The sequence below is a fragment of the Perognathus longimembris genome, chromosome 23, assembly GCF_023159225.1.
Source record: "Perognathus longimembris pacificus isolate PPM17 chromosome 23, ASM2315922v1, whole genome shotgun sequence".
Classification (NCBI taxonomy): Eukaryota; Metazoa; Chordata; class Mammalia; order Rodentia; family Heteromyidae; genus Perognathus; species Perognathus longimembris.
Window position 1 is genome coordinate 891,219 of NC_063183.1, and position 13,411 is coordinate 904,629.

A 13,411-nucleotide genomic window follows, 5' to 3' on the forward strand; every position below is an offset into this window, starting at 1 on the left:
GTGGTGCTCATGTGGGCTACAGACCAAGACCTGGGGGGGCAGGGATGGCGAAGGTAGCCTGGAGCCCCTGGCCCCCTTCCTGTTTGGGCACCTATGTCTCTGCGGGGATCTTCTGCCCCCACACTTCCCATGAATGCAGGGAAGTGGCACTGACATGCCTGCAGGTTGCCTGGCACCGCAGGGGCAGGTCCAGCCATTCCAGCCAGGAGCTGGCACAGGCCAAGGGCCAAAGTGCAGCATGAGCTCCTCCCACCCTTGTGTCTTGGGTAGGGCTGGGGTGTCCATGGCAGGGCCCAAGCCTGGGCTCCTACTTCCCACCTGTGCCCAGTCTGCAGCTGGTGCCACCAGGATCTGCATGGTGTGGCCAGGCCAGTGGCTCCAGACATTGCTCTGGCCAGGGCCCGGGGTTATCCCCACAGAACACACACTATGGGGAGGGTCTGGAGAGGATATGGGGAGGGAGGCCCCAGGAAGGAGGCCAGAGTGAGCAGTGACCTGGACTGGGAGGAAAGGCCCCTCAGGGCCAGTGAGGATGTGTGGTCAGGATGGCCTGGGGGAACACCCATCTCAATGGCTTCATTGTGAAGGTGATAGACAGAAGCTCCTGGATGTGAGTCCAGCAAGGCCACCGATGTCCTTGTGATTGCCAGGGGAGAGGGACAAAGCCCAGGCCCTACTCCTCAGTGGGCCCCCACAGCCAGGTCCAGGCTCAGGGTGACTCCCCTGGGCCCAACCCCAGGCATGGGCCAATGGAGGCCCTACTTCTTGTACCACTCCAGATAGGAGGATCCTGTGAGACCCACCACTCACCTGGTATTCACCCAGCACGAAGCCTCCACCCTGCAGGCCAGTGCCGTGCTCTGGCCACCACCTTCCTTTCCCTACCGCACTGGGGGCACCAGGCAGGGGCAAACATCTGCATGGTGAGGCCTTGTGTGGATTTTGATGAACCAGAGGCTGGGCGCCCAGGGGCACACTAGGCTCGGTGCAGAAGCTTCCACCCATAGCTCTCAGCCCTGCATGGCCACATGTGACCATCTCACTTGCAGCCATCCCACAAAGACAGGCCATGAGTCCATGTGGCTTCCGTGGCAGCCAACCACAGCACACAGTGGGCAGTCGGATACTGCTGGCATTTATTGTACTCTGGGTCTGCGGGGGAGGGGCCATAGGGCGAGGCCACAAGGGCCATGGTGTGGGGCCACAGGGCAGGGCCACTGGAGGTGGCCACCGGGGCCACGGCCCCTAGAGCTGGGCGGTTGGAGCCACCAGGTGGCCACTGAAGGTGATGTACAGGTCTCCAGGCTCTCCGTAGATGGTGTTCTCTTGGTCACGGTGGAACATGCGCACCCAGATGGTGTTGCTGGCGACCAGTGGCAGCAGCAAGCTCTGGGCCTGCATGAGGCTGCGCTCGTTGGGCTACGCGTACAGCACGGCCATGGGCTGCTGGTCTAGCATGATGTGCAGGTAGGCCTCCTTGTAGTTCCAGGTGTGCACATGCAGGCTCAGGAAGTACATGCCAGGGACGATGCAGCGGAAGTGGCCCAAGGCCAGGTTGAAAGTGCTGTCCAGGTTTACAAGCTCGGTGTCAAAGGGCACCACCTGGAAGCTGTCCCTGCTCTGCAGACCCTTGCGTCGGCCCACCGAGAAGGTCGTGTAGGTGTGCTGGCAAGGGGCTCCTGGGGGGCCCACCTGCCCCTTCCGGCCTTTGTGGCCTGGCTGGCCATGGAGGCCCTGAGGGCCCTCCCTCCCTCTTTGTCCTGAGTGGCCTCGGACACCTGCCTCTTCCTTCTCTCCTGCAGGGGATCAGGTTGGAAGCCCAGGATCAGGGCCCAGTCTCCCCTCCCCTATCTGCCCCTCCCCTCCCACACAGCAGGCTAGGCCAAGGGCTGACCTGGGCCTTAGCCTTTCCTGGCCTCAGTTTCCTCATTTGGAAGGTGGGCTCTAAGCCTGCCCCTCCTGCAGGCAGTGAGACACCACTCCACTAGGTGTGGCTGTTCTCAGGCCTGTGGCAAAGATGGTGGGGAGTGGATATGTGGAGGTCAGTGCAGGCTGCTGAGGAAGGGCCCAGCACAAGAGAGCCAGGAGCTTCTTATCCAAATCTGACCAAAGCACAGACCACTGTTCAGGATGACACAGGAGCTCTCAGGCCAAAGGGGCCTCTCACCTGCCTACTGGGCCCTGGGGACACTAGCCCCACCATCTTCTGGGTCCCCAGTTCCCCCACTTGGCTCACCTCCCTGCCCAGTGCCAGGCCTGTGATCACCTTTGAGGATTGTGATGTCAACGGTGGGATGCACATGGGGTGGTCCTGCCCATGGGTCCCCAGAGCTTGCCCAGGCATTTGGGCTGGAGGCCACAGCTGGGGACCAGGCCTGGTGGCAGCAGGGCACACAGGGCCATCTGGAATTCCCCAGGACTGTCCAGGCTCCCAAGGGCAGTACCAGAGCCAGGACCACAAGGGCAGAGACTGCCATCTCAGTCAGGTCTGCAGGGGAGGAGGAGAGGCACTTAGAGCCCCACAGTGTCCACTGTACCCCTCCCTGGATTGGTAGGTGACTAAGGCCCATTAGATGGATTGTCAAGAAGCCAGGTTGGCTCTGCCTGCCCACCTGCCAGGATCCCATAGGATAGGCAGAGCCACCATGGGATGGGCGGGGCCACTGTGGGATGGGCTCTCCCAATAAGTTCTTGGGTGTGTGTGTGGGGTCACCCTAGGAGAGGGCTTAAGGCTGCTTCCAGGAAAGGCAGGCCTCCAAAGCTGGCTCTGGGAGAGATCTTTTTAGAGGCCCAGATTAGGGGACAGAGTTGTCCCCATTCCAGCAGACACAGAAGAGCCCCAGGACACTTAACTGTGGGGTGGGGATAGTCCATAGCTCCTGGCCCTGGGCCTCCCTTCCCAGAGGAGCCCCAGGAGTGGGGCTACAGGACATGTGACCATGCTCCACCATGGCCCTCACTAACCTGGGCCTCAGTTTCCTTCCTGGCCAGGGGCCCTGCCTGGATGCCTTCCTGGGCAGTAGGCCAGGTCAGCACCCTGGAGCTTCCCTGTGGCCACTCTGCTGGGTGAAGACCAGCCCCCACCCCCAGGAAGCCCTCACCAGGAGACGATGTCTCAGACCCCCAGAGCCCCACAGACCGAACCCAGCTGGTGGAGCCACAGCGCGTGGCCAGGTCCTCCCAGGTAAGTCCAGGCAGCAGTAGCCCCACAGAACTGCACTGCACCATGTGTCCCTCTCACCGCTGCATCTCTGGGTCTCCAGGGCCCCTGAACCTGCAGTTTTCAGACCTGGGCTGAGCCTCCTCGATACTGGGAAGAGGGGACCCAGTGTGCTGTGAAGACCCCCAGCTCCCACAGCTCCCTATTACTGTTTCACGTAGCACTGCTGTCTGCTCTGCCGACTCCCACCTCAGTGCTGCCCCAGCTGCCACTGTCCTAGCGGCCCAGTGAAAGGGGCCTTTCATGCTGCCTGGGTGCCTGAGGCTTCCTGTGCTTCAAGACCCACAGACTAGGCCAAGGGCCAGCTCTGCGGAACGACAGGAAGCATGCTCAGCGCTCTCCCTCCATCAGCCAGCCACCTACCATGGGGTCTGTGAGGCTAGCCGAGAGCTCTGGGGTCCTCCTACCAGCTGCCTTGCCCCCTGCCCCCTGCCCATGGTGGGTCTGGGGTGTGAGAGGCCTCAGGCTGGCTAGAGTTGGCGTGATGACTGGGGCTGACATCCCCTCCACCACAGGAAATGGTGCCTGCTGCCCACTTGGGGTGGTGAGAAGTCTAGAGTGGGGGGTCCAGGGCTGCCATGCTGCACCGGGCTAACTGGCCACTGACCTGTCTGATGAGGAAGTGTCTGGCTGCAGGCAGAGGTGCCCTGGAGAGGGTGCATGGTTTTCTATGAGTGTGTGTGTGCACACTCTCTCACACACACACAGATGCACACGCACACAGGCACACTCCAGGACACTCTCAGAGGCCTCAGCACGAGCCCCATCTTTTCCAGGGTAGCGCCTCACTGAGCTCTATACTGGGCAGGGCCCAGCAGCCACTCTGAGGACAGCTGTCTGCCCCCACTGTGGGCTGTGGCAGCACAGATGGGTGGGTTGGCTGACTCACCCCCACCCCTGCAGCCCGAAGCACCTTAGCTTGTCCAGAAGTGGACCGGAGGGGGCAGCCACGAGGCCTGGGCACTGACCCCTTGCAGTCCTGGGGGCCTGGTGGGGGCTTCTCTAGTGGGTGGCTCCCAAAAAGATGGACACCTGGGTTTGAGTCTATTTCTCCTTGTCAAATAGGCACCACTGTAGCTCAGAAGGGACTGGAGGGGCCTCCCCCAGTACCACCCCTTGGTACCCACAACAGCAACAAAGCTGCCCCTGAAGAGGCAGCCTACAGTGCCAACAGGAGAATGCTCTAACCTACGGGGTCTTCCTGGCCCCTGCCTGGGAAAATGTGGGCTGGGGGGGGCAGTGCCCACAGGCGTCCTGCTCTCTGTGAGGCTGGGTGAGTACACAGGGTGACTCAGCCAGCAGGACAGCAAGTCTCAGGACATAAATAGCCCTGGCTCAGAGAGGCCACCCAGATTGCCCTGACGACAGGGAGCCAGGCAGGCGTCATGCGCCCCCCTCCCCCAGCAGCAGAGTCTTGCAGCACAGGGGCGGTGGGGCACCTGCACCCTCCCTGCCTGGGCCCCAGTCCTGAAGTCCCTGCTTTCTTCTCTGGGGAGCTGGGAACAGGTCCAGGTGCAGGCCCTGGCACCTTGGCATCACAGACACTGGCCTCTTTCATGGAACTCCAGGTCTTTCTCTACTGGTGAGGGTCTTCTAGGCTCCTCAGGAAAGTTCTCTGGAGACCTCGACAGCACAACTGGGAGATGGTACACCTGGGGACAGGTCAATCAGGACAGCACAGCCAGGACAGCATGGCCAGGGGGCCTCTGTAGCTGCTAGGATAATATTGTTAATGACCAGGAGGTTGGGGCTCTGTTGTCTCTGGACCCAGACCAGAGTCTGAGTGTGAGGCAGGAGACAGAAGGGAGTCTGGGCCCAAGGAAATGCGGACAGCGGACACTGGTCTGGGCATTGGGGCCGGTCTGGGCAGGTGCTTGCTGCCCATGAGGGTAACTGTGTGGCCAGGCCAGGTGGCAGCCTGTGTCCCGGCTTCCCTGGACCTTGCTGTGGAGGACCCCAAGGCCAGCTCCAGGGTACCGGGACTACTGGGTGATGACGGGGGTGGCACACTGCAGCTGGCCACTTCTCTCCCTCCCTCGCCTGGGTGTCATGGAATGCCAGAGACACCTTCACTTCCTTGCTCTGGCCTAGTGCAGGTGGAGGGGCCCAAGGATGCCCAGGGTGGACATCAACCCTCTGACTGCTGTGTGGCCCTGGAACTGAACTCTCCTCTCTGTAGGACCCCAAGCTGTGCCTGGTCTCACAGCAGGTGGGCTGCACAGGCCCTCAAGGGAAGCAGAGGAGGCCCACCTCTGGATGCCTTGGTAAGAGTTGGTGGTCTAGCCAGGCAGCTCCGGATCCCCACCCCCACTTGCAGGGGGAGAGGTGTGGTCTGCCTGGCAGACCTTAGACTCCTCTGTGGAAACCAGGCCCTGGGGACACAGTGTAGGGTTGCAGTAGCACTGGTGGTGTGGCCATAGAGCTAAGGTGTCTGGGTGGGAGCTCAGAGCCCAGAGACCCTCCATTGGCACTTCCCTCAGTGTAAAATGCCCCTGCTTATCAGACTGGCCATTGGGAGGCCTAATGTGGTTTAAATGTGCTGCTCAATTAGAACAGTGCTGATGGGTGCCTCCCCAGGCTAGTTGGGAGCATGAGAGATAATGAACTTACCCCATCACCACACACACCACTTCTGGCACCAACCAGCCTATCCCTCCATCCCAGCTGCAAAAGTTCTCGGTGCTTTGGGCAGAGCCGGTCTTGGCTGTCAGCGATGAGGGGCTGAGGGCCAGACAGGCCAGGGAGAGGCCTGGGAGAAGTGGCCTCTAGGGGGAAGGAGGAAGGGAGGAGAGAGGAGGAGGAGAGAAGCAGGGGAAACTGAGGAAGTGAGGCTTCTGCGGCGGACCCTGGGCACAGCAGGACCCTACTGTTCTGCCCCTCTCCAGGAAAGTGCTTGACCACTGCTGCCCAGGCCAGCCTGGGGTAGCAGCTCCGCCCAGACCAAGGACACAGGATGAGGGACAGTGTTCTGTCTCTCCCACCACTCCCCCAGGCAGTGGACCCTGCAGGCTCTGCCCAGCCTGGCCCCTGGGCACCCAAGGTTTCTGGAAGTGGAGCCCCTTGTCCCCCAGTGCAGCCATTGCCTCACAGTGTCCACCCTGAGTGGAACAGAGTAACCCCAGGCCCTGTGGCCCCTGGCCCTGCCTAGTGGCCTCCTCCCTCCCTCCCTCCCTCCCTCCCTCCCTCCCTCCCTCCCTCCCTCCCTCCCTCCCTCCCTCCCTCCCTCTCCCTCCCTTCTTCCCTCCCTCTCTGGTTCCATCTGGGGCTTGAACTCCGGACCTTGTGCTTGCTAAGCAGGTGCTCTACTACTTGAGATATTTTTAGCTTATCTTTCCAATAGAGTTTCCTGTTTTGCCTGGGGCCAGCCTGAACCTCAATCTTTCTATGTACTACTCCTGAGTAGCTGAGATTACAGGCATGAGCTGCTTCCCTCCCCAGTCCCCTACAAACTGGGGCAAGAGCCCCTTGGGCCTGGGACTCAGAGACAAGACCCCTTTCAGTCTCCAGGATGTGACCTACCTCCCATTTGGGGTGAAGTTTGCTGTATTCCCCCTGCCAACCTACCCCTGGGGACCTGGAGCACTGGATAGTGAGAGCTACCGGGTTGTGGGTAGACATGAGGTGTAGCCCAGGGTGGGACTCAGCCTGAAGAATTATTCTGAGAGTGGTCAGCCACAGGAAAGACTTTAGCCAGCCTCAAGGGCATGTGAATTGAGGCTGGGGCTTGGGAATATGGGGGGGGCATGTGGTGACCCTAACAGATGCCCAGAGCCCCAAAGAGCACTGTGAAGGTGGGAGGGGCCAGCCATGTTGCCAGGGGCAGATGAGCTGGACAGCCTGCTATGGGATGGACACATCTAGGGCCACATGGGGCTGGGCTGTGGGGGAGCTGCCACTCTCTCATGTCCTCTAAGACTAGGGGACTCTCAGTCCTCAGCTCTGACTCCTTGGTGGGCAATAAGGTCCCCAGGCCGAGCCTGGCTGCACAGGACCCCAGACCCCTGTCCATGTGAACAGCCCAGGAGACCACCCTGGGCTGCAGAGGTGCAGAAAGCAAACACGCTCTTTATTCAGGTTACTGGTAGCCGGCCAGCTGGAGGACAGTGGGGTAGCGGTGGCGGTGGGCCATGCACTTCTGGCGGTCAATGAAGAGGCTGTTGGCTTTGACGGCCAGGTCCTTCTCCAGGGCCATGCGGGAGTCCTCCAGGTTGCGCAGTGCCTGCTCGGCATCCTGCAGCTTGTCCCTCAGCATTGTGAGTGACATGTTCAGCTCCTCCACCTCACTCAGCAGCCTGTGGGAGGGGAGCAGTGGGAGGGGGCTCAGGGCTGGGAGCAGGGTCCTAGACCACCTGGCCTTTGGGGCTGGGAGGAACAGGTGCAGGAGTCCAAGTCTGGGACATTCCAGAACGCCACAAAGTCTCATCCCAAGAAGCCCACCAGAAAAGTGGCCCTGGAGCCACTGGGGAAAGGTTAGCCAAATCTCCATAGACACTGGGGACCAGGTGTGCATTAAGGAGGTCCTCCAAGCTCACGGGGGCTGGGAACTGGGCCGCAGCGGCACCCAGTGGCAGTGCCCAGCAACTGCAGTCTGACCAGCCCTGAGCCCTTTGTGTTTGGATGTAGTAGGGCTGGCCCTTGGGTCTCCAGTTTCTTGAACACATGGAGGGGCAGAGAAGAAGGGAGACAGGAGACATGGAGGTGTAGAGAGGAAGAGGAAGATGACACGCTTAGATGGGCACTGCACACACAAGTTAGAAAAACAAAAGACAAGACCTGGTACGCAGGGTGAGTGGGTGACCCTGCTGGCCTCTCTGCCCTGGGACCCCAGGGGCCAGCCTGCCAGACCCAAGGCTCCTTCCAGAAAGGTCACACATGCTCCCCTCCCAGCATCGTGCTGGTGCCCAGCATCACGCTCATGCGTGGGGAGCTTCAAGGATTGGGGGAGGCTGAGTCTCTGGGCAGCTCAGGGGCTAGGGCCAGGACAGACAGCACACCTGAACTGTGCCCTGTCCCGGCACAGCTCCACGTTGGGCCTGCGTGCACGCTGGTACAGGCGGGTCTGGGCAACACGCAGTGGCGCCTCCTTGTCCTTGATGGCTTGCTTCAGTGCGGCTATCTGGTGCTCCTGGTCAGTGATCTCCCGAAGCGTCTGCATGGGGCAGGACAGTAGGCTGGGCCGGGCTGGGCCGGGCTGGGACAGGAGGCAGCCCTGGCCACCCCACCCAGGGCTGTGCTCAGGCAGCACTGTCCATGGGAACCCGACAATTCAGGCTGGGCAGTGAAGCCTGTTTAATCACAGCTCTGGCCTGAGGGGCCCCAGAACTAGCCAGGAAGTCAGGGGACTGGGACAGATGAGGCTGCATGGAGAACCAAAGGTCAGAGCCATGAGCTGGGTGGACACCCAGGCGCCAGCGGGTGTGCCCCGAAGGATGGGCATGCCCTGAGTGGAGATGGGTGTGTCCTTAGTTCAGACAGGTATATCTGGTGGGCTTGCCCCCCGTGCTCACCCTCTGCAGGTGGTACTTCAGCTTGTTCTGCGCATCCTCCAGCTCCTCGCAGCGACGCCCAAAGGCCCGGTTGACAGCGTCAGCCTGCAGCCGCAGGTCCTCTGAGGTGTCCCGCAGGATGGAGTCGATGAGCGACCGCAAGTTGACTGACCCCAGGCGCTCGCGCTCTGCACGAAGCAGCATGTCCTGGGTGTACTTGGCCCACGACTCTGGTGTGGAGGCGCTGGGGGGGGGGGGAAGGAGTGTCGCATGGGCCACTCAGAGGCACCCCTGCCACCCTCAGCCCCCCAGAACACGAGTCCCCATGTACCTTGCTGTGCCCCACAACCACTGAGCACTGGGAAGTGCACCTGAGTCTGCTCAGGTCCTGCCCTGCCTGTCACAGGAGCAGGCAGTGTCCAGAGGCCTGGGTGCTGGGGGCCTCGTGCAGGGCTGGGTGGGAAATCAGGCAGTGGACTGGTGGGAACCACCGTGGTGCTGGGCCCACCTCTCTGGGGGATGAGTGGAGGGCAGGTGGGTGGTGGAGGCCCTACCTCTCTGGGAGCTTGGTGGAGGGCAGGTGGGTGTGTGGGACTTACCTCTCCTCAAACTTGGTGGAGTGCAGGTGGAACTGCACGTCCGTGCTATTGTTATGGTAGCGGGAGCAGGTCTGATCGATGTTGTAGGACTCTACCTTGTCCGAGAAGCCCATTTCACACGCCTCCTTTTGCTCTCGATTCAGCCTGGAGAGGACCAGGGCCAGCATGGGCCAGGGAACCAAGGGGCAGGGCAGGGAACCCCAGCTCCAGGTTTTCTTTCTTTCTTTCTTTCTTTCTTTCTTTCTTTCTTTCTTTCTTTCTTTCTTTCTTTCTTTCTTTCTTTCTTTCTTTCTCTCTCTCTCTCCTTCCTTCCTTCCTTCCTTCCTTCTTTCTTTCTTTCTTTCTTTCTTTCTTTCTTTCTTTCTTTCTTTCTTTCTTTCTTTCTTTCTCTCTCTCTCCTTCCTTCCTTCCTTCCTTCCTTCCTTCCTTCCTTCCTTCCTTCCTTTCTTTCTTTCTTTCTTTCTTTCTTTCTTTCTTTCTTTCTTTCTTTCTTTCTTTCTTTCTTTCTTTCTTTCTTTCTTTCTTTCTTTCTTTCTTTCTTTCTTTCTTTGCCATTCCTGGGGCTTGGACTTGGGGCCTGAGCACTGTCCCTGGCTTCTTTTTGCTCAAAGCTAGCATTCTACCTCTACCACAGGGCCACTTCTGGCTTTTTCTGTTTATGTGGTACTGAGGAATGGAACCCAGGGCTTTGTGCATGCTAGGCAAGCACTCTACCACTAAGCCACATTCCCAGCCTCCAGGCTTTCTTTATTTAGGGTGGTCCTGGCCCTTTGGCCCAGGCCTTGCCAGCAGTGTCCAGAGCAGCCCCCCAGTGGGAGGCTTCAGTTCCTACGTTGGCTCACATGACCCGCCCTGCCCACCATGAAGTGGCCTGGTAGCCCTGCCCTCTCAGTCAAACCCCCAGACAGCCTGCACAGGGTGGCATGGTGGTGTCAGGAGTCATCCCTCAGACCCCCCCAGAGCTGGTGTCAGGTGTTATCCCTTGGGCCACCTGGAGTCGGCAGTGACCCACCGTATCTGGTTCAAAACTTGCTGGATGGTCCTCTTCAGGAGCTCTTGAATGTACCGGATAAGCTCAGCTTCCTGGGGGAGGAGGAGGTGGCACCACTTGAAGAGAAGCTCCCCAGTCTCTCTTCCCAGTGAGGTCTGAGGGGACCACAGTCAGCAGGCACACACCAAGAAGAACTGAGGTTTGGGTCTGCCTTTGCCATTGACCCACCCTAGGCTTCTTTCTCCTGCCAGATAGTTCCATTTTCCATGTATGAGCTCTCTTCTCTCCTGTCTGTGGGCCTGTCTGCAGCCACATTGGGACACACAGGTACCAGGGCCTCCCAGGCCCCTGCAGCCCTAGGTGGTCCACATTTCACCCACAGAGTGGCCCGGGGCTGCCTCCCTTGCTGTGCCCGAGACCACCCGCCCGGCACCAGGTGAGGGGTGGCACCTTGAGTAGCTCCTCCTCCACGTAGTCGCGCACGAGGTCGGGGTGCTGGCGGCGATCACGGCACTGCAGGTTGTCGATGGCAATGGAGAAGGGCAGGGCGCTGGCATCCAGGGCACGCTCCAGACGCAGCTTCTGGGCCAGGAGCAGGTCGGTCTCCGAGGTCAGGTCCTCCACCTCCTGCTGAAGGTTGGACTTCCAGCAGTGCATCTCCTCCAGGCGCTCCCCCACCTTCATCGTGGAGTCCTGTTGCGTGCGCTGGGCCAGGGCGCCAGTCTCCGCTGCCAGCTGCTGGCTCTCATGCCGCTGCCGCTCCGAGAAGTCGCGGTCTGAGAAGGCCTGGTGGTAGCGGGCGTAGGAGTTCTGGTACCACTCGTCCATGAGGTACTTGGCCGTGCGGAAGCCGGCAGTGGCCAGGCCTGAGGACGTGTGGGCACCCGTGTTGCAGGCCACATCATACACCTTGGGTGGCAGCTCGCAAGGGTCGATGGTCTGTGGGGCCGGCTGCTTAGTCAGAAGCACCTCAGTCTGCGCCATGGTGCCGGCTTCCTGGTAAGTCAGGGGTGAGGACCAAGGGGGGAAAGTCACTGGGCAGTCAGCCAGGCACAGTCAGTATACTGGTCAACACCAGCCACTGTCCAGGGGCAGTAAGCCTCCTGGTTGCCCAAGTGACAGTGTACACACTAAGGGCCTCCCGTTGCTGGGCAACAGTGAGGGACATTCAGGGAGCAGAACTGCCATCTTAAAGGGCCAGGCAGGCCCTAGCCCTCCTCCTCACCCCAGCTGTGGTCCAATGACAGCCCAGGGGTCATGTCCCCTGGAGGTCCCAGGAGCCAGGCCTCTGTCTCCATCCTTGGGGACTGGGCAGGGAGGGGTCCTGCAGCCCTTGATGCTCCGTCCTTTTTGTGGGTCTCACTGTCCTTTCATCCTTGGCCTTTCCTTGGGCTCAGGTCTGTCCAGCTGGACTCTCACAGAGGGGGTCTGGGCCATTTGTCCCACTAGGCTGGCAAAGCTGGGGCGGGGGGGGCGGGGCTGGATCCTAGGGGAACCAGCAGATTCCTATAGCCCTGATAGAGAGGTCTCCAATCCCATGTGATAACTCCAGCCCCAGCCCTGCACCCCCACCCCATGGCCTATACCCCATCCACCTGGATGGAGTCCCTTCCTCAGTCCCAGGGGGCAGGGCCCCTGCTCCCGCCTCAGTCCGAAGCAGTGCCTGCTGGGACTTGGCCACACCTGCACCTGGGGCTGCTACCTGAAGCCAGACACCCCTCCCAACCTCTGACGGGGTCTGGAGCCAGACACCAGTTGTAGTTCATCAGAAAGAGACAGATCCTGTTCTGAGTGGCCATCCATGGCACCTGAACTGCCCGGCTGAGATCAACTGGACAGGAAACACCTCTTGGGGCAATACCCAGCATGCCCAACAGAGGGCGCCAATGGCCACGGATTGTTCCAGACACTTGTGCTTCAGGATGCTCTGACTTGAGTCCCACAATGCCTCTGATCTCCACTTTCCTGGAGATGCTCCCAAACTCAGTCCTTGTAACAGAAAATACACACCCCACCATAACACAAGACCCTCAGCCCCATCCCAACTGTTGTTCTTCTGTTCAGCCACCAACCCCAGACCTCCTTGGTCTCCTTGGACGCTCCTGCCTGGTCTAGCCCTGAGGGGTGTACTCAGGGCTAGATGTCCCTAGCAGGACATCTGGGTGACCAGCCCCTCAGTCCTTGCTGATATGACCTCCCAACAGCAGACCATGGAGATAACATAGGGCCTTGTAAACATGGGCTTGGAGCAGGGCCCAGTCATGCACACCTGTAATCAAGCCACTGGTGAGATAGAGGTTGGGGATGAAGGTTCAAAGCCAGCCTGAACATAAGAAGTTTGAGAGACTCCATCTCAACGATGGCTGAATATGGTGTTGCATACCTCTCACCCCCAGCAATAGGCAAAACCCAAGTAAGAGATTGCGGCCCAGGCCCTACCTTGAAACTAACCAGTGTCAAAAGTGGCTGGAGGTATTTCCCAAGTGGCAGGGCATCTGACTAGCGAACACAAGGCCTAGAGTTCAATTCCCAGTACTGCTAAAATAAGTAAATAAATATAAATAATGAAGGTGGGCTTTGAGGCCAGCAGTGCAGAGGCTCCCCTGGAGTCCCTCAAGTACAGAGGCTGGCATGTACAAGGGCTAGTATGGTCTGAGGAGTTCCCTCCAGCTCTTTGTGACTCCGTTTCCTCAGGTGGCATCAGCAAGCTCTCCCATGTTCTGTGTTCTGTCTAGGACCTGCGTTTTTATTTTATACTCTGTCTTTCCTTGAGGCCAGGGTGGTGGACAGCTGGCAGAGTCCACCTTGGCCCTCAGCCTCAGTGTCTAGGAACTCCTGGGCTAACAGGGGAAGTTGTCTCCCCAAGACTCCCCAGTGACAGGACAGTCCCCAAAGCAAGGCTCCCAGTCTTCTTGCCATGAAGGCTGATAGGACTTGACTAAGCCTCTGGAGATGAGACTGGGCCAAAGCCCCTGGTCTGGCCCTCCATCTGAGCCCCATCAGTTACCATCACCCCCAGCCCAGGCTGGCCCTCCGTCCAGAGATGAGATGTGCTCACTGGGTGAAGGTGCTGGGAGGCTTTTGATCCCGGTCCCTGGCGCCAGCCACACCCAGC

General features: G+C 59.8%; 2 protein-coding genes across 2 annotated transcripts; both read right to left on the reverse strand.

Moving 5' to 3' along the window:
* Window positions 1-1,245: 1,245 nt before the first annotated feature.
* C1qtnf8 (C1q and TNF related 8) lies at window positions 1,246-2,477 on the reverse strand. Its single transcript, XM_048333137.1, is given in 2 exon segments — window positions 1,246-1,796; window positions 2,267-2,477. Coding segments are annotated over 2 exon segments (762 nt in total).
* A 4,818-nt stretch (window positions 2,478-7,295) lies between these two features.
* Tekt4 (tektin 4) lies at window positions 7,296-11,280 on the reverse strand. The gene is made up of 6 exons (XM_048332992.1): window positions 10,747-11,280; window positions 10,318-10,388; window positions 9,306-9,449; window positions 8,728-8,950; window positions 8,215-8,369; window positions 7,296-7,512 (listed from the first exon to the last, which is right to left on the reverse strand). Exons 1-6 carry the CDS (start codon window positions 11,278-11,280, stop codon window positions 7,296-7,298), a joined length of 1,344 nt encoding a protein of 447 aa, XP_048188949.1.
* Window positions 11,281-13,411: the final 2,131 nt, after the last annotated feature.